Source organism: Ranitomeya imitator, chromosome 3 (genome assembly GCF_032444005.1).
Source record: "Ranitomeya imitator isolate aRanImi1 chromosome 3, aRanImi1.pri, whole genome shotgun sequence".
Taxonomy (NCBI): Eukaryota; Metazoa; Chordata; class Amphibia; order Anura; family Dendrobatidae; genus Ranitomeya; species Ranitomeya imitator.
The window spans coordinates 614,977,646-614,996,222 of record NC_091284.1 but is presented as its reverse complement, the minus strand read 5'-3'; the positions used below and the strand labels follow the sequence as shown (position 1 = coordinate 614,996,222).

The window sequence follows — 18,577 nt, the reverse complement described above, 5'->3', positions numbered from 1 at the left end:
CACTGTATACGCCGGATATAACACTGCAGAGCAGTAGCGCTGTACATGGCGCAGGGCAGTGAGTATCACACTGTATACGCCGGATATAACACTGCAGAGCAGTAGAGCTGTACATGGCGCAGGGCAGTATCACACTGTATACGCCGGACATAACACTGCAGGGCAGTAGCGCTCTACATGGCGCAGGGCAGTGAGTATCACACTGTATACGCCGGATATAACACTGCAAAGCAGTAGCGCTGTATATGGCGCAGGGCAGTGAGTATCACACTGTATACGCCGGATATAACACTGCAGGGCAGTAGCGCTCTACATGGCGCAGGGCAGTGAGTATCACACTGTATACGCCGGATATAACACTGCAGAGCAGTAGCGCTGTACATGGCGCAGGGCAGTGATTATCACACTGTATACGCCGGATATAACACTGCAGGGCAGTAGCGCTATACATGGCGCAGGGCAGTGAGTATCACACTGTATACGCCGGATATAACACTGCAGAGCAGTAGCGCTGTACATGGCGCAGGGCAGTGAGTATCACACTGTATACGCCGGATATAACACTGCAGAGCAGTAGCGCTGTACATGGCGCAGGGCAGTGAGTATCACACTGTATACGCCGGATATAACACTGCAGGGCAGTAGCGCTGTACATGGCGCAGGGCAGTGAGTATCACACTGTATACGCCGGATATAACACTGCAGAGCAGTAGCGCTGTACATGGCGCAGGGCAGTGAGTATCACACTGTATACGCCGGATATAACACTGCAGAGCAGTAGCGCTGTACATGGCGCAGGGCAGTGAGTATCACACTGTATACGCCGGATATAACACTGCAGCGCAGTAGCGCTGTACATGGCGCAGGGCAGTGAGTATCACACTGTATACGCCGGATATAACACTGCAGGGCAGTAGCGCTGTACATGGCGCAGGGAAGTGAGTATCACACTGTATACGCCGGATATAACACTGCAGCGCAGTAGCGCTGTACATGGCGCAGGGCAGTGAGTATCACACTGTATACGCCGGATATAACACTGCAGGGCAGTAGCGCTGTACATGGCGCAGGGCAGTGAGTATCACACTGTATACGCCGGATATAACACTGCAGAGCAGTAGCGCTGTACATGGCGCAGGGCAGTGAGTATCACACTGTATACGCCGGATATAACACTGCAGGGCAGTAGCGCTGTACATGGCGCAGGGCAGTGAGTATCACACTGTATACGCCGGATATAACACTGCAGCGCAGTAGCGCTGTACATGGCGCAGGGCAGTGAGTATCACACTGTATACGCCGGATATAACACTGCAGGGCAGTAGCGCTGTACATGGCGCAGGGAAGTGAGTATCACACTGTATACGCCGGATATAACACTGCAGCGCAGTAGCGCTGTACATGGCGCAGGGCAGTGAGTCCTTGGAGCTGTCTTACAGCAGCACAGATGTTAGACTCGATCACACGACGAGTCCCGCCGCACAAACCGCTGTAGCGCGGATGAGAGGAGGAGTCTCTGCCGCCCCCTGGCCGCACACCCACACACTGCAGCCCCGCCCCGCACAGCGCATTGGCCCCTATGAAGCTCGGAGCAGTCCCGCTGTCCAGCCCCATAATAAAGTGGCGTCCACACCCTGCAGCAGGTAGCTTCTCCTGCCGTGTCCTGCCCCGCGCTCCGTCCTGTGTGCAGGGTACGGGATCGCTCCGCTCTTCTCCAGAGCCCGGGCTGCTCATCCGCTGCGCTTCTGGACTTAGCTGACGGTATGGCCACCACGGTGCTGACCATGAGTGCCCGGCTGGGACGTCTGGACGAACCTGTCTTCACCCAGCTAAAACCTGTGCTTGGGAATGGGGGGCAGCTGCATAACAGAGGAGACCACTCTGCTGGGGGAGCGGCATTTGCTGAAGAGATGAAGAGCCCCAGACTATTACCTGATGACATGGTGCAGGTAGGTAACGAAGCCTGCCCACCTTCTGCCCTGTACCGTGCACTGCCTGGTTCCCAGCCTGTGCAGCCTGCCAACCTGTCCTGTGTATATGGAGTGCATGGGCTTCATGTACTGCCTGTGCCACCTGTCCTGTCCTGCGTATATGGAGTTCATGGGCTTCATGTACTGCCTGTGCCACCTGACCTGTCCTGTGTATATGGAGTGCATGTGCTTCATGTACTGCCTGTGCCACCTGTCCTGTGTATATGGAGTGCATGTGCTTCATGTACTGCCTGTGCCACCTGTCCTGTCCTGCGTATATGGAGTGCATGGGCTTCATGTACTGCCTGTGCCACCTGACCTGTCCTGTGTATATGGAGTGCATGTGCTTCATGTACTGCCTGTGCCACCTGTCCTGTGTATATGGAGTGCATGTGCTTCATGTACTGCCTGTGCCACCTGTCCTGTCCTGTGTATATGGAGTGCATGGGCTTCATGTACTGCCTGTGCCACCTGACCTGTCCTGTGTATATGGAGTGCATGTGCTTCATGTACTGCCTGTGCCACCTGTCCTGTGTATATGGAGTGCATGGGCTTCATGTACTGCCTGTGCCACCTGTCCTGTCCTGTGTATATGGAGTGCATGGGCTTCATGTACTGCCTGTGCCACCTGACCTGTCCTGTGTATATGGAGTGCATGGGCTTCATGTACTGCCTGTGCCACCTGACCTGTCCTGTGTATATGGAGTGCATGTGCTTCATGTACTGCCAGTGCCACCTGACCTGTCCTGCGTATATGGAGTGCATGGGCTTCATGTATTGCCTGTGCCACCTGACCTGTCCTGTGTATATGGAGTGCATGTGCTTCATGTACTGCCTGTGCCACCTGTCCTGTGTATATGGAGTGCATGTGCTTCATGTACTGCCTGTGCCACCTGACCTGTCCTGCGTATATGTAGTGCATGGGCTTCATGTACTGCCTGTGCCACCTGACCTGTCCTGCGTATATGGAGTGCATGGGCTTCATGTACTGCCTGTGCCTCCTGACCTGTCCTGCGTATATGGAGTGCATGGGCTTCATGTAGTGCCTGTGCCACCTGTCCTGCGTATATGGAGTGCATGTGCTTCATGTACTGCCTGTGCCACCTGTCCTGTGTATATGGAGTGCATGTGCTTCATGCCATGCCTGTGCCTACCTGTATTCTCTATATGCAATGCTTGTGCTGCCTGCCTATCTGTCCTGTGTATATGCTTTACCTTTTCTTCATGTGCAGCCTGCCTACTTGTGCCATCTACTTGTGTATAGCAATCCTTGTACTGATTGTGCTACCTGTTTTGTGTATGTGCAATGCCTGTGTCTCCTGCCTACCTGACCCTTTTGTATATGCAGTACCTGTGCTACCTGTCCTGTCCATACACAGTACCTGTACTTTGTGTCTGAGCTCCATGTACTGCCTGTGCTTGCCTGTCCTGTTTTTACGCAATCTGTGTACTCCATGTTCTGCCTGAGGTGCCTGTCTGTAAAGGTAATACCTGCACTCCATGTACTGCCTGCTCTGCATGTATCTGACTTATGTACTCCTTGCATGTTAGTGCTGCCGGTGCCTCTTGTTTTGCCTGCACTACCTGTGCGGTCTCTGGCAGCATCGCTGTGACCCACCATTAGCAGTGTGGCACTTATTAATTCTATGTGGATATTTAGCATTTTCATGTCTTTTATCCTGTATGACCGTACAAGCTGTGCCTAAGGGTTATAGTAACCGTTCCTACCCAGCAGTGAGGAGCACAGGGCTATGCAGCGGGGTGACTGGCACCATGTGGGCGCGTTGATAAACATCGATTAGCACCCAATCTGTTCCTTAGTTGAATCTTTCTCATACTATATAATATGCCTTTTCTATGATGCATCACATGCTTGGAGATATTTAGTGGACTTCTGTGGTGCAGAGTCGCCCACAGGGAACGTCACCATCTGAACCATGGGGGCACTTGCTGTATGGATACTAGGGGCAGAACAACTGTCTGCCTCTCGCCCCCACACACTACACCTCATAAATCCGACATACACTGGGGACTGATCCACATGCTCACAGCAGCTGGGCGAGCTAAAATCGGCCAGGGCTAACCACAGACTGGGCGGTGGGCTCTTCTTGGGCTCTATTTAGTAGGTTATGACATGGCCTTATTTTATCAGACTAGTGAATGTTAAGTCGTCATAGATTTTTGGCTTGGGACACGTTCTCACTGTCTATAAACTACAGGTCAGGTGTATTACACTCTTCTACCTTGTAGCCTAGTCTGTAATATGACTCTAAAAGGAGACCGACCTGTTGGTACAGTGAAACCTTTATAGCGACCACCCAACATTGCATTGTTGCGTTCTTGGAGGGGATGGTCTTCTCAAAGATGGTTAGTACGGTGGAAATGAACTATGATCTGGATAAGGGGTGGGATTCTCGACAAAGGTGGTCTCTTGGCAAAGATGTATTAAAATCTGTAATGATCTAGGAGTGTGTTTCTGTTAATGTTACCTGTGGGCATTGGCTCAATATAAGGCTGTGAAACCCCAGTCTGCAGGACCATTGCACATTAGGTGGGCCTGTGGGAAGTGACTTGGCCGACTGTTTGCACAAGCTAATTTCCAGTGAATTATTGCACTTGTTTTCCGTTTGTCAGCTGATTCATATTGGGGGAATGCTAAGGGGATTAGGAATGACTAGAGATTTTACAGTGCAAGGGGGAATGTAGCATTTGTCCATTGAAGAGTACATGATAAATGTTTTGCTGATGACTGTACTGGTAATATCAGCCTGCAGCCGCCCCCGGCCTACAATGCAGCACTTGTAATTGTAAGATCTGCTTGATATGGATCTGGCTGAGGATTACACATGAGTGCCGCATCTGCAGAAATTGCTTGTTCAGATTACAAGATTATTAATTTCCAATGGAAATCTCAGCAGGACATTAAGTGTTGGCGTGAATATGAGCACGCATCATGTCTTCTGTTCTCCTGTGTAATATATGCATATGGGAATTAAATTGCGATACTTTAATGTCTTTATTTCTCTTTAACAGACTAGATGTGAAATGGAGAAGTACCTTGTGCCCAATCAAACTGCAGCACACATCATGCAAGATCAAAAGAAATACCGAAGAGAGAGTGCGTCGGGCATTGACCAGTTTTTCAGTAATGACGGTGATGGACTGCCTTACAGTATCAACATGAACGTCTTCCTTCCAGACATCACTCACCTGCGAACAAACCTATACAAGTCTCAAAGGCCTACAGTCACCCAGATCAAGACCGAGCCTGTTACAGTGTTCAACCAGCAGACAGACGTTACGGCCTCACAGCCTCTTCCAGAGTTTACCAGCATCTTCAGTTCTCACCAGAATACAGATCTGAATAACATTTACATCAAACAGGAGCTGCCTTCTCCAGAAATCCAGATTCCGGTCAACCCCCAGCATGGTCAGTTATATCAGCTTCTAAGTTCATCAGATATGGACTTGAACTCCACAAGCCAGACCGGGGTAATGGACCCTATTAGCAATGCTTCATTGTCTCCAGAATTATCAGGATTCAATACGCTCCCCTCCCCCGTGTCACAGACCACAATGAAGCAATTTCAGGGCATTCACCAGTGTTCATATAATATGCATGGCCAGTTCATGTCACAGCAGGAGGCCACGTACTTTCCCCCATCACCACCCAGCTCAGAACCTGGTAGCCCTGACCGACAAGCAGAACTCCTTCATAGTTTAAACCCACCACCTTCATATGCGGCCACAATTGCTTCCAAGATGGTCATTCACAATACCAGCATACCTGCAACAGTATCGATGGTGTCTGCACCAGTCCAGTCAGTCCGGTACAACCGCAGAAACAACCCAGACTTGGAGAAGAGAAGAATTCACTATTGCGATTATCCTGGTAAGACCGAGCATACAGATTAGGCTTAGGTCACACTATCGGTATTTGGTCAGTTTTTTACCTTAGTATTTGTAAGCCAAAACCAGGTGAGGAAACGTATAATAGAAACACGTCACCACATCTGTATTTCTCACCCAGTCCTGGTCTTGGCCTACAAATACTGATGTGACCGTAGCCTTAGCACTTCACTGGGGAGTGCTGCCACTTCTTGCCACTGACCACTTCAATGTAACAGATTTCATTTGCAGGAATTATTTATTTTATTGAAATAAATGTGAATTTAGATCTATATCTGAACCTAGAATCTTGGTGTTTTTACAACACAGAAAATACCAGGAAAGTGTCATTGGGAAACTGCCTGCTTGGCAGATGGCTTTTCTCTAAAGATGATTTCACACATCCTAAAAAATCAGGGTTTTTTTTTCAGTATGCTGGATCAGTGTGTGTCTAGTTTCTCCAATCCTGTTTTTGCATATGGAGCGGAAATTAAACAAGCTCCTTCCCATTAACGGTTAATATTCGGGCAGCACATAGGTGACATCCGTGTGCGTTTAGTGTTTTTGTTTTTCAGACAATCAGTCTGTTAAAAAAAACACATGTGAAAAAGCACATTCCTTGTAATGGGCTTGTGATCTAGTCATAAAAATAACTGCACCCATTTCACAAACTAATTTGTGGATCCAGCCTGGAGAAGTGGAATTTTTGGGTGGTAGTGCGGGGGTTGCCTGTCATTGTGGAGACCTTTTAGTACACATCTGAGGCATTACTCCAGGTATTACAGCTTGTTAGATCTGTGTGATCTACACTTCAATGTTCAATCTACAAAATGTACAAGACAAAAGTTTACAGTTCCTGAGCTCTTGAGATGCCCTCCATGTGAACCTCTGCTTGTATAGAAGTGTATATTGATTGTGGATGGTGAGATATAACCTCGAATCTTTATTGCTATGGTTGTGTTAGTGACCTGTTCCACTACCCATACTTGTACAATCCTGATTATTGAGGTTATGTAGTACAAGCATATAATGCATAATTGGCTTTCGTGATGACATGAACCGCCTTGTCTGTAATGTATGAGTTCACTAATGGCCTAGCCTGTAAAGAAATGGCTTTCAATGAAAGGCCAAGATTCTAGACACCCACAAAGCGTTGTACGTCAAGCAGTGTAGACTTTAGGGCCTATAATATTTCGTTGTGTGCCATTGTATTTTGCTTCTGTGATGCACCATTCTATTCTCCCCTATAAGTTCCTAAGGACGAACATCTCTATAACACAACACTGTACTAGTATAATGAAAAGGAAGCTGGACCTTCACTTCCATTATCTCTAGTGATTCTGGAGGTGTCTTGTGATCCTTTTCTGCTATGACCTAAAAGGATCACTGGGATGACCTAAGCGACCATATGTGGCGGGCATCTCAATCTGTACTAGGCAGGCAGTAGTTAAACCCACTTATTTAGCCCTGTATAAACAATTTTTAAGAGGCTGTAATAGTATATTTTACATATTATGCGCTGAGTTGGTCTTAAAGGCATTATCCAGGATTCTAACTTTCTAGAGATGCCACCACTCTTGTGTATGAGCCACCACTGTTTATTACAGCTGAGCTGACTTCGCTTGTTTTCAAATGTGGTGCAATACTGGACACAGGCCATGCCCAAAAGTGGCGCTTTTTCTGGGGGAAAAAAAAATCTAATTCTGAACAACCTTCTTCAAGCCTGGTGCCTCCTAGTGATCCAACTGTGAGCTGCAGCTGTCAGGATACTGTATAATGTTCCTCGCCCACATGAGTGCCCTTGGGTAACTCTACAGCAGAAATCCGTTTCCGAGCTTCCGCTTCCTTGAAGAATACAAATATGTCCATTTCACTGGTTTATAAATGGGATCTCTATTTTCCGTCTTCCATGATACATTTAGGACACACGTACTGACATGTGGGAAGAAATGGTGAATATACTGTAATTGTTGATGTATAGGAAATTGGGATGGGACACAACGCTTTCACCATGAATATACGTACGATAATGGCTCCTGTGATAGAGGTCACTGAGGGAATGAATGTAGTCATGTTTTCATGTAGCAGTTCAGTGTTTCTCTTTGGCAATGGCTAAGTAACGATAAACTTTGCTGCACTTTCTGGAATCTCCCCAGGTATTTTTAGAATGTAAGAATGCAGATGAATATGTGTGGCTAGGAATATCTCTGATAAAATAAGTCAGCCAATACGAATAAATATACATGACGGCTGACAAGGTACATCTGTTGTGCTAATGAAGTTTTCCTTTTTTTTTTTTTTTTTTTTCTTTATTTGCGGCACTAAAGGAATGTTCCCTAATATATGATACATTTCTATATAATAACTGGAGCTCACATTCTGCATTGTCTACCAGTAAACTGTAAAGGGAAATCTACTTGGAAGTCTGGTTTCTGTATAACTTTTTTTCTTTCTTTTAATACAGAACTATAAGCATTGTGAGAGAATTTTGTATTAAATCTTCTCCTCTTTGTTTTGTTTTTCTATTGCAGGGTGCACAAAAGTGTATACAAAGTCTTCCCATTTAAAAGCTCACCTGAGAACACATACTGGTATGTGCAGACATTGTTCAATTTAATGGTTGAGTAAATATTATTCATAGAAACCTTCCTTTTTTTTTGAAGTTTGTGTGTTTAGTATGGTTTTTCACTATGTCACTCGATCATGGCAAAATTGTCAGGTGCTTTGTTCAGTTCGTCTTTTCAATACATAAAATAATCTTTTTCTACAGGATTCAATTCATTGGCAAATTTTTGATTTACCACTAAAGGGGCTTTTGCATAAGCAAAAATGTTTTATCCTCCCAGGAGAGAGAGGAGAAAAAAAAAAAATATATATATATATATATATATACAAAATGTTGTACTTTATTATGTCACTCCCGTTTACAATACACAGATCAGTGATGCACATGTGTGGTGACAACTTATTCCATATCCTTGTTCTCATCGGTGGATGGAGGAGGGGTCTTCAGCTGGCCATATACATAATATCGCTCTCAGCCTGTCGATGCTCTCGGTGATGATTAAGTTGACAGTGATCTCAGTCGACTCTCCCATACACAGTAAAGCTGGTTCAGCTGAGTGCTCCTTTGTTCACTATAAGGCTATGTTCACACTTTGCAGATTCCACTGCGGATTTTTCCGCAGCAGAATTCCAAAATCCGCAGTGAAAACCCATCGCGGTTTTTACTGCGGATTTATCGCGGTTTTTACTGCGTTTTCTTCTGCGGATTTTCATCTGCAGTTTTCTATTGGAGCAGGTGAAAATCCGCAGAAAAGAAGTGACATGCTGCGGAATGTAATCCGCAGCGTTTCCACGCGGATTTTTCTGCAGCATGTGCACAGCGTTTTTTGTTTCCCATAGGTTTACATTGTAATGAAAACTCATGGGAAACTGCTGCGGATCCGCAGCGGTCAAATCCGCTGCGGATCCGCAGCAAAATCCGCAAAGTGTGAATATAGCCTTAGGAAGCTGCCAGTTAGCACGTCAGCCAGCAGCTTGTCTCCAGGAGATCCATGCAATTGGCAGTCTGAAATTGGGCATGCAGCGTAAATGATAGAAAAGCGTGCACTATTAGTAGTGGTGCAAAAGGTAGGTTCCCACACCCTGTAGTAAATAAAGTAATAAACCTTGCACTCAACTTAATGCTCAGGTGAGATATTTTAATGTAGTACTCAAAACGTTTCGGTTTAAAACAAAACAGGACCTTCATCAGTTACGTACTATTAGTGAAATTTGCGGAAACAAAAAGACATTTGTGTCTCTGGGCACACAGTAGGCAGCGCCTGTAAGGACCATAAGCACGGAACCAGATCAACTGGTGAATTTAGTCGCGGTATGTGCCAGTATCAGACGCGATATTCCTCCCCCCACCGCCACCCCCCCCCCCCCCCCCCGAGACGAGCGGGGGATACCGCGTCTGATACTGGCACATACCGCGACTAAATTCACCTTAGTCTAATATGTATGGGGGGGGGTCTTTTAGACGCCTGATCACTTGGAATTCTGCCACTATCCCCTATCCTTTGAGTTGCTTGTCACCCACGCAATTACAATATGTGCTAGTTTGGTGATCAGCATTGCAGATTTTTTTTTTTACAGTTCGCACTATCCTAAGAATTAAGTTGATTTTGGAAAGGAGTACAAAATTCTCTCTATTCCTAGACAGTGAAACTTCTGATATTTAAAAAGAAAAAAATTAAAAATGTAAAGCCTGATCACCAAACTGGTGTAAGTTGTAACAGAATAAATGGTAGCATGATATATATACACTTTCAAATTAAAGTTAAGCAAAAATTTTCAGAGGACCATGCCCTGCTAAGCTCCATCTTCCTGTTGACATCCCCCTATGCCTCTTCCAATTAGTGAACTTGGCGTGATGCACATCAAGTGCCAGGGTTGCTGGCACAAAGAGTCAGGTTTACAGAACTCGAGGTCTGGTGGCCAAAGACTACTGATCTGGTCACTCAACCAGGGTCCTGTAAATCTTTTTGCTCGACTCTACTTGTATGTATTTATTACAGCTGTTATACACGCTCACACCATTTCGTAGAATAATTGTGTACACGGTCTTATCTTGGCCCACGTTCGGGAGGCCTGTCTGCCGTTGTTAGGTGGTAGAACTCTTTCTCATTCACTTGACTACAGCTATTATACAAAATAATTCGGTTAGATAAAACTAATTTCCAAATTGCTATGGACACTGGCTTTTGTTTTTAGCCGTTTCTTTTTCATTGATATTTGTTTTTTGTGAGTAAAGGAGGTATCTGAATGCTGGAGGTTTCTATGGAAATCCTAGCTTTGATAATTGAAGCAGTTATCTCTAACAGCCACTGTAAAAAAAATAAAAGTAGAACAAAGGTCTGTTTGGCAGACTGTTACCATGCTAAACAAAACTGTTCTAAGCAATATGTGTTTTCATAATCCCAGCTTAAACATATTGCTATACAGTGTCCCACACAGATATTGAGTCATTGCTTTATCTTCTAACCTTGGCGCAGCAGAGATCATGGCTAATTTATGGGATTAGCCAAGACCCATTCTTCTGTCTTTCCACATTTCTGGCAAGAACTTATTTGCTTGATGGAATCTTTTTCAAGCCTCTCACTACAAGAAATGTCAGCAGTACTATTGTGTGCGTTAGTTTTTTTTTTTTTTAGATATTTCTGTATTTGTAACAAATTTCTTCATTGTATGTCTACCTCGGGTTGACTCAAGCATCTCAACGTGACCTTTCTTTTAGTGTCAAGCGAAGCTGTGAAGAAAAAGCAATTGATATACTATGCTAACATTGAATTATTTATGGAACTTGTACACTTCCTAACGTCTCTTCTAATTAACTTTAACAAGTTTAGGTTTCATTAATCAAGCGATGTTTGTATGGAGGACACAATGGTTAAAAGCACTAATTCTTCACTGTTTGTTTTTCTGTACCTTACAAATGCGGCCAGCCCATTTCAGGCCAGGAGCACTCTACATTTGACAAGGTCTTTACTTTTTTTTTCTTTAACCAGAAACCCTTTTTTTTATCTTTTTTTTAATCTTTAAAACACTATTATTAAACTTAAGTTGCCTTCAAAGCAAATCTTAAATTAATAAGATAGTACCATGCAATGCAATTTAACAAAGCTTTGTTTAATATGCCTTAAATGGCCTTGGGGTATTCAGGGTCCTGTTTATCTGGCCAAACTTGTTCCATAGTAATCGCTGACTATTCAAACTGCATTTTCCTCCTAATCTTCGTTTCATGACAATGGCTTTAAATCACCTGTGAATGATAACCTCCCTTTTACAATCTGTCATCTTAAATAAAATAAAAAGCCCAGAGCAAAGTTTGTCTGGTGGAAGGAGTCAAAACACTTTCAGAATTTCTTTTGTATCAAAAAGCCCCTCCGTCTTTTCTTATTATTTATTCAAGCTTGCTGGTCCTTTCAATCACTCTGAATACCTCCTAATAGATTTTGTTTCAGAACAAACACAGACAAGCTCTAATACTCTCGTTTGCTGGGAGATTCCATCTTCTGTGGAGTCTTTGGTCTTAGCTGAAGACTAAGCTGGGCAGTTTCTTGGCAGATCCTAGCTTCTCAGGAACATTTTGTGCATTGCAAAATAAGTTTGCAACATAGCCGCTTAAAACGACATAATTATAGAAGCTCTTCACGCTGGCCATTTCCATAAAGAAAAAAACGCAACAATTAGGACTAGTCTCAAGATGCACGAAAATTTGCAGCATCAGTTTGGACTTCAATTTAATTTCTGGTGTAGATTATAGTAAATCTGTTGGTCCTCAAGAGGTCCCTATCGGCTAAACTTCACCTATGTTCCTCGTCCCCTTTAAAAAATGAGACGAGCAGAAAGTAGCAAATTTTTGCTCAAATTTTTGCTTTGTTCACAGAACTCATAAATATAGTATAAAAAATGGCACCCCCTTCTACACTAAATGATTTGGTGTCTGTAACTTTATTTTTTTTTATTAGAGAAGGCTTGAGGAAACCTTTAATTGTTTAGAGATTCTTTGGAAATGTGGGTTTTGTTTTTTTTTTTTTGTTTTTTTATATAAATGCTTGAAGAGAAGGAGGGGGGACCAATCACAAGTCTGAACATAAAAATGTTTTTAAAATAGAAATGAAGAGTCTTTTAAAGCAATTTTTCTGAGTGGACTCACTCCAAAAGCCTGTATTTAATTCAGTTCATCCAGGTAATTGCAATTAAAGTGCAAATCAACCTTCAGCAGCAGTAATTAGTTCTGTATATTAAGAGTTGCTATTTTGGTGGTTTCTAGAGCATTTGTACTTCATTGAAGTCCTCCTATTTAGGGTGTGTACAGAACACCAAGTGCTGCTAAATATTACTTTTCATCCTGTCTAGTAAGCAGTGTAGTCATGTTTTAGCAATGCTAAGACTTGGGGGCAATAAGCCATTTACTTGGCCATTTGCTTGATTTTTGAAAGTCAACCACATTCTACAATCAGTTCCTCTCTGCTCATCCTTCCTGCGTGGAGGTATTTGGATATGTAATTAATGGTATTACTCCCTCAGTAATGTCAATGGCCCCATTGTGGGGGGGGTTGCACCTAAATCCCATTTCATAGGAGACGCCCCGATGGAGTCTCTTTCCTGTGGCAAAACACGGCCTTCACCCTTATTGCAAATTCACGTCTTTTTTTTTTTTAATGTGACAGTGCTGGGGATTAGCAATATCCAAGTTTCCCAGGTGATGCCCTCTCATGTTGCAAATATAATTAGGAGCAGTTTATGTTTTATTGATTCAGGGTTGGCATTAGAATTATTTATGCCATGTAATGTAGAGGGAGGAAAAATATAGCAATGGAGACCTTCACATAGGACTTTTATTAGTTATTCAGGATTTTCTCTAGACTTCACTAAAATGAGTTTGGACTTGGCTTTCAAACTTTCTACGCATTGTGGGTTTCTTCTAGCAGGTTTAAAACTGATGTCATGCCACCACCTGACAGGCGAAAGAATTGGGGCACTTCACTTTCATTTTTGCTTTTCTTTGCACAATCCAATCATAAGGATAGAGTAGGGTTACTAAACAAAGTCCTGCTTGACGTTCTGGATGCCAGTTCCTTCCCATATGAAGGGGTAAAATTTGAGTTGTCATACCCAACCATGGTTTACAATGACCATGCATCTAGGTAAATGATAAGCCGCAAAGCTTAAAAATAAAACCTATAGTTGAGCTCACCACCGACAGGATACATGATTATTAGTATTATGATAGATCCTAAACCGCATGACATAATGTTAGTGTGTAGTTACCAAAGAATTACAATTACAACTTTGTTCAAACTAGTGTCATGGCTGGCTCTTGTAACGAAGCTGTGAAGGCCATGCAGGATTAATTGTCATAAGATGGAGGCAAACTCCGACTGACTCCACCTTGATGGTGTTCTTGGGTTTTGACAGCCAGACTTGGTTCTGTGGACCTGCAGTCGCTTATAGTGCTGGGGTTCTGGCTCTTATGGTTTATGTATTTTTTGCATTTGCGCTTTAAGAATATTTTGTGACATAATCTCTATAAGCTGGAGAAATCCCATGTATATTGGGTAAGGTAATTGCGCCTGCCTCTGCAGCGCAGGAATACATAAAGTATAGGCCTGTTTTCTGGCAGTTATGCTTGATATTCCTGGCTTAGAAAGAAACGACTGGAGTGTGCTATTTGGCTGGAAGTTGGTACCAGTTTCCTCCATGATGTTTTACTTGAACAGTGCTGACATTTTAACAAATGCCATAGAAGCTCTCTGAAGTGGAGGAGTAGCTGCGTTTTGCTGCACAGTAAAATAGCTGTTTTGATTCAGTCGTCATGTTCCAGTAACTGAACTTAAACACATTAGTCTTTGAAGAATAGTATTTTTGATTTAACACTCGAGACGTTTCGGGGGAGGGGGAGCCTTAGAATCTATTGGAATGGAGTCAAATCTCCGCTGAACATTGTGTGAATTGAGGATTAGCTCTTTGTAATCGAATAACACCTCATCCTTGTATTTTGTTTTTTTTCTTAAGATTAGTTCTTTTTTAGACTTGCTTGCATTTACAGGTTGAATAATGCAGATGAGTCATCCAGGTATCGTCATCATGTTCAATTGTATAAGTCTGATTATTGTTAAATGGTAAATTAGGGCACCGGCGTGACTTACCGAGTGCTCATCATCCCTACTGATCCTGATCATCCACATTTATAGAGTTCAGAAGTTAACTCGTACAACTTGGATGGGTTTTATGGGATGTTTCATCGGATAACTGACCAATGTTGTACTGCTGATCAGCGTTTTTTTTTTTTTTTGTTTTTGTTTTTTTCTTTGCCACTCTCCCCCCTCCCCCCCCTTCCTCATGTTTTGACATGGGGGGGGGGGGGGGGGGGGGGGAAATCGCAGCAAGAGGCTCAGCAAGTCGGGTCATGCGCATCTATAAAAGTCTATGGGTGCGTGTAAAAAAATCGGACTGCACGCGGATGTCAACCGACTGCAGTCCAACACAGACAATAGAGAAATAAAGTTCTCCATCGTCTCTGCACCTTCTCTTGAGTGAGTGAAATAAGACATACTTGACCTTTCTGATAGGACCTTAGTTGGGCTTCAATTTGACCCTTAAGGAGTAAACCTTTTTGATGAGGGTTTTTATGTACTTTAGATGCAAGTTGGGTTCTGGGTCCTTAGAACTTCACGATTGCTCAGAAAAACCCTTTGGAGTATGTCCTGCTCAAGAGATCGGAAGACGGCTCTTACCTGAGCATGTGCGAAGAATGGTGTATGGATACACTAGTAAGGACATCCATACTCCTCTCTGTGCGCACTCCTGTCTCACGAGCATGACATGCTCGGGGGAAGGGCAGGTTAGCCATCTGTGGGAGTCTTCTGGCCTCAAACCCAACAATCTTTCAGCTAAAAGGATTTAAAAAAAAAAAAAAGTCAGGGTTATGGTGCATTTCCACTGAAAGATTAATGTGAGCTTTCCAAGTATAGCTTGTTTCTCAATATTTCAGTGTAAACAGGCTACTGTTGAACACTCATTCGTTGGGTGAAACTATCTTTTGTGCTGTACAAAAGATCATCGCTCTCCGCAGTGCTTCGTCCTGTGTGAAAACAATCCGACTGTCGAGCAATGCCTGCCTATGCGCATTGAGTGGTTGCTAAGTGAGCCTAGTTTAATGTGATCTGCCCATGTAAACGAGCTATTAAACTACTGCAGATTGGTAAATCTTTACTGATCAGCAGTTGATTAGTCCCGCCAATTTGTCAATGTGAACAGACCTACAATGAGTTATATTGAACTCTATTCAACAAGGTCACTTTTTTTTTTTTTTTCAAATGTTTTGTTTCTAATGTACTCGGTGGCATTACAATGTATATACCTATTCAGTGTATTACCCTAGTATATTGCAGAATAAACAGGACAGATAGATGTAATTATATAGTCTTTTTTTTCCTCTCCTTTTCTGCTGTCAGAATTTAATAATTTTTTAGATCATGTAGAAAACAAAAACTTTCCAAAGCAGTAACGAGTCTCAAACAACCCATGGGTAGGAGAAATGTTCTTACAATCAGTTGTCTTACATGGATATTGCAAACACATCAAAAGCTAAAAATATGGTTTTACGGGCTGCAATCACTATGTCCGGAAACGAAATCGTAACGCAATAATATCAACCGTTCAGATAATGACATTGTAGTCAGAGCACAATATTTATCAACCAGCAGGACTGAATTGTTTAGAAGGCAGATGCTTACTTTACATGGCAAATTATTGCTTTTGAAAGTGTCCCGAGAAGATGAAGATAAAATGGTCTACAAAACATGCACGTCAGAAGGCCTGATAATTCTGGTCAGATTAGGGGGGCTCATCTTAAATTTTTCTACATCCAGATAGTATCAGAAAAGACCAGTCGGGTCACCATCATGTGAATAGGATTTCAGTGTACGTACGTACATACATACATACATACATACATACATACATACATACATACATACATACATACATACATACATACAATTTTTTTTTTTCACAATGCACTTTGGATTTCACTGAATCTTTATTCTGTATCAAAAACCCACAGCTAATACTTTAAATATAGATTTCCGTAGTGTTTTTTTTTTTTTTTTGTACAAGCCACAAACCAGAATTGGCCTGCCAATTCGCCACTGAATAAAGCTGTTAGCTGTATGGCAACCAACTTATTATCTGCACAGCAACGTAGAAATAGTTGGGTAATGACTGCGCAGGATTTAATACACTTAGAGGCAGTCAGAATAGCAGCTGAGCACATTGTCTTGAGTGATGGCATTATGGTTGTGGTCATCTCATCTATAATTAACGTGCTCATCTGCACACACAAATAGGTCTGAGAACTGCTAGTAGGACATTCCCAGCGGAGAGGGACTTTTGGATGTTGTCATTTTGTATGACAGCTACTTGAGTCTGTACTGTGTCATGCCATGGAGTATGCCCAGAACACCCACCTGTAAGCAGATTATTCTCATCTCTTGTACCCCAGGGATGATATTAATCAGTGCTTTCTCTGCCATTTTTGATGACATTCTGATTTTCTTGAGATAAGCACAATGCAAACTGTGGTAAATTTGTATGAGGTTCATGTTGTGTGTGTTTTGTTTGTTTGTTTGGTTGTTTTTTTTTTTTTTTGTTTATTGCATTCTCTCCTGTAATTCTGAAAATGCTCTATTAGTTTTTCTTATATATTTAAAATTCGTATTTCTAAAGTTATTCCATAATTGTGTTTTGCAGGAGAGAAGCCATACAAATGTACATGGGAAGGCTGCGACTGGAGATTCGCTCGCTCCGACGAACTGACGCGTCACTACAGGAAACACACAGGGGCGAAACCTTTTCAGTGTGCAGTTTGCAACCGCAGTTTCTCCCGTTCTGACCACTTGGCTCTTCATATGAAAAGACATCAGAATTAATCTGGCTGTTCTTTACTATGCAAAGTTCTGTTCTTTTTTTGTTTGTTTTTCCCCTACTGCCTCATATCCGAAATATATTTCAAACAGCAGTAACTTCCTAATAACAAAGTGGTTACTACAAATCCGATTTCATCTCTGTTCTAATATGGACTGGTCTATGGGGGAGATGGAGAAGGAGAGTGTAAGAAAACCTAACTTTGTGTTTTCTAATGGGCTACAGCATGTTTGTGTCCCCTGTCCACCCCCCTCGAATGTTTGATACAACATTTCTACTATTCCGCTCCCCCGATATATAGCAGTTGTCAGGTTTCATCTCAATACATGATATTTACATCTCAACACCATGCTGTTAAGATTGTTCAGCAATGTTTTGACCAAAGCACTGTCTTTACTGTTACAGTGTTTAGTAAATGATATGAGGTCACAGATGACTGCACGCAAAGGACAAGCCATAATATAGAAAAATAAAAAAACCTGATACTTGAGTATGCAACAGCAGGTTTTTTTTTTTTTTGTCTTGTCGTTTTTTTTTTTTTTTTTTTTTTTTTTTCCTCCACCCAATCTACAGGTCTATGTAGCATATCAATATAGGCCTCCATTGACCATTTAAATTTTTTTTTTTATACAAAAAGCTATTGCCCAAATATTTCATAGCCTTAAAAAAAAAAAAAAATCTGCACTGATATCTTGAAACTAATTTTATTTATACATATGTATGTTCAAAAAAGGTTTAATTTTTATTTGAGTCTGTACATAGTTTAATAAGCTAACACTAAACATTGCAGGTCTCGTGGAAACGTGGATGTTGCTCCAGTCTGTAAAGTCCCCCAATACGTAGATATTTTATCAGTTAAATACATTAATGATTTAATAGCCATCCGGCTTCTAAAGGAGAACGCACACGTTCAGTGTTTGGTCAATATTTGACATCAGTATTTTTTTTTTTTTTTAATATAAAAAAAAACCAGGAGTGGGTGATAAATACAGAAGCGGTGCATATGTTTCTATTATACTTTCCTCTGACTGTTCCACTCCTGGTTGGCTTAAGGTACCGTCACACTAGACGATATCGCTAGCGATCCGTGACGTTGCAGCATCCTCGCTAGCGATATCGTCCAGTGTGACAGGCAGCAGCGATCAGGCCCCTGCTGTGCTGTCGCTGGTCGGGGAAGAAAGTCCAGAACTTTATTTCGTCGCTGGACTCCCCGTAGACATCGCTGAATCGGTGTGTGT

General features: G+C 42.7%; 1 protein-coding gene across 1 annotated transcript; it reads left to right on the top strand.

Annotated features, from left to right (window-relative positions):
• The first annotated feature begins 1,602 nt into the window (after positions 1 to 1,602).
• KLF5 (KLF transcription factor 5) lies at positions 1,603 to 17,894 on the top strand. Its single transcript, XM_069758134.1, has 4 exons — positions 1,603 to 1,949; positions 5,004 to 5,862; positions 8,390 to 8,449; positions 17,166 to 17,894. The coding sequence occupies exons 1-4, from the start codon at positions 1,764 to 1,766 to the stop codon at positions 17,342 to 17,344; spliced, it is 1,284 nt and encodes a 427-aa protein (XP_069614235.1). The 5' UTR covers positions 1,603 to 1,763; the 3' UTR covers positions 17,345 to 17,894.
• The last annotated feature ends 683 nt before the right edge of the window (positions 17,895 to 18,577 follow it).

Bases quoted from the DNA above. Each gene is read 5' to 3' on its own strand.
- KLF5 (XM_069758134.1), top strand. From the start codon at position 1,764: ATGGCCACCACGGTGCTGACCATGAGTGCCCGGCTGGGACGTCTGGAC. The intron at 5,863-8,389 runs GTAAGACCGAGC...TTTCTATTGCAG, and splicing joins TCACTATTGCGATTATCCTG to GGTGCACAAAAGTGTATACA. The intron at 8,450-17,165 runs GTATGTGCAGAC...TGTGTTTTGCAG, and splicing joins TCACCTGAGAACACATACTG to GAGAGAAGCCATACAAATGT.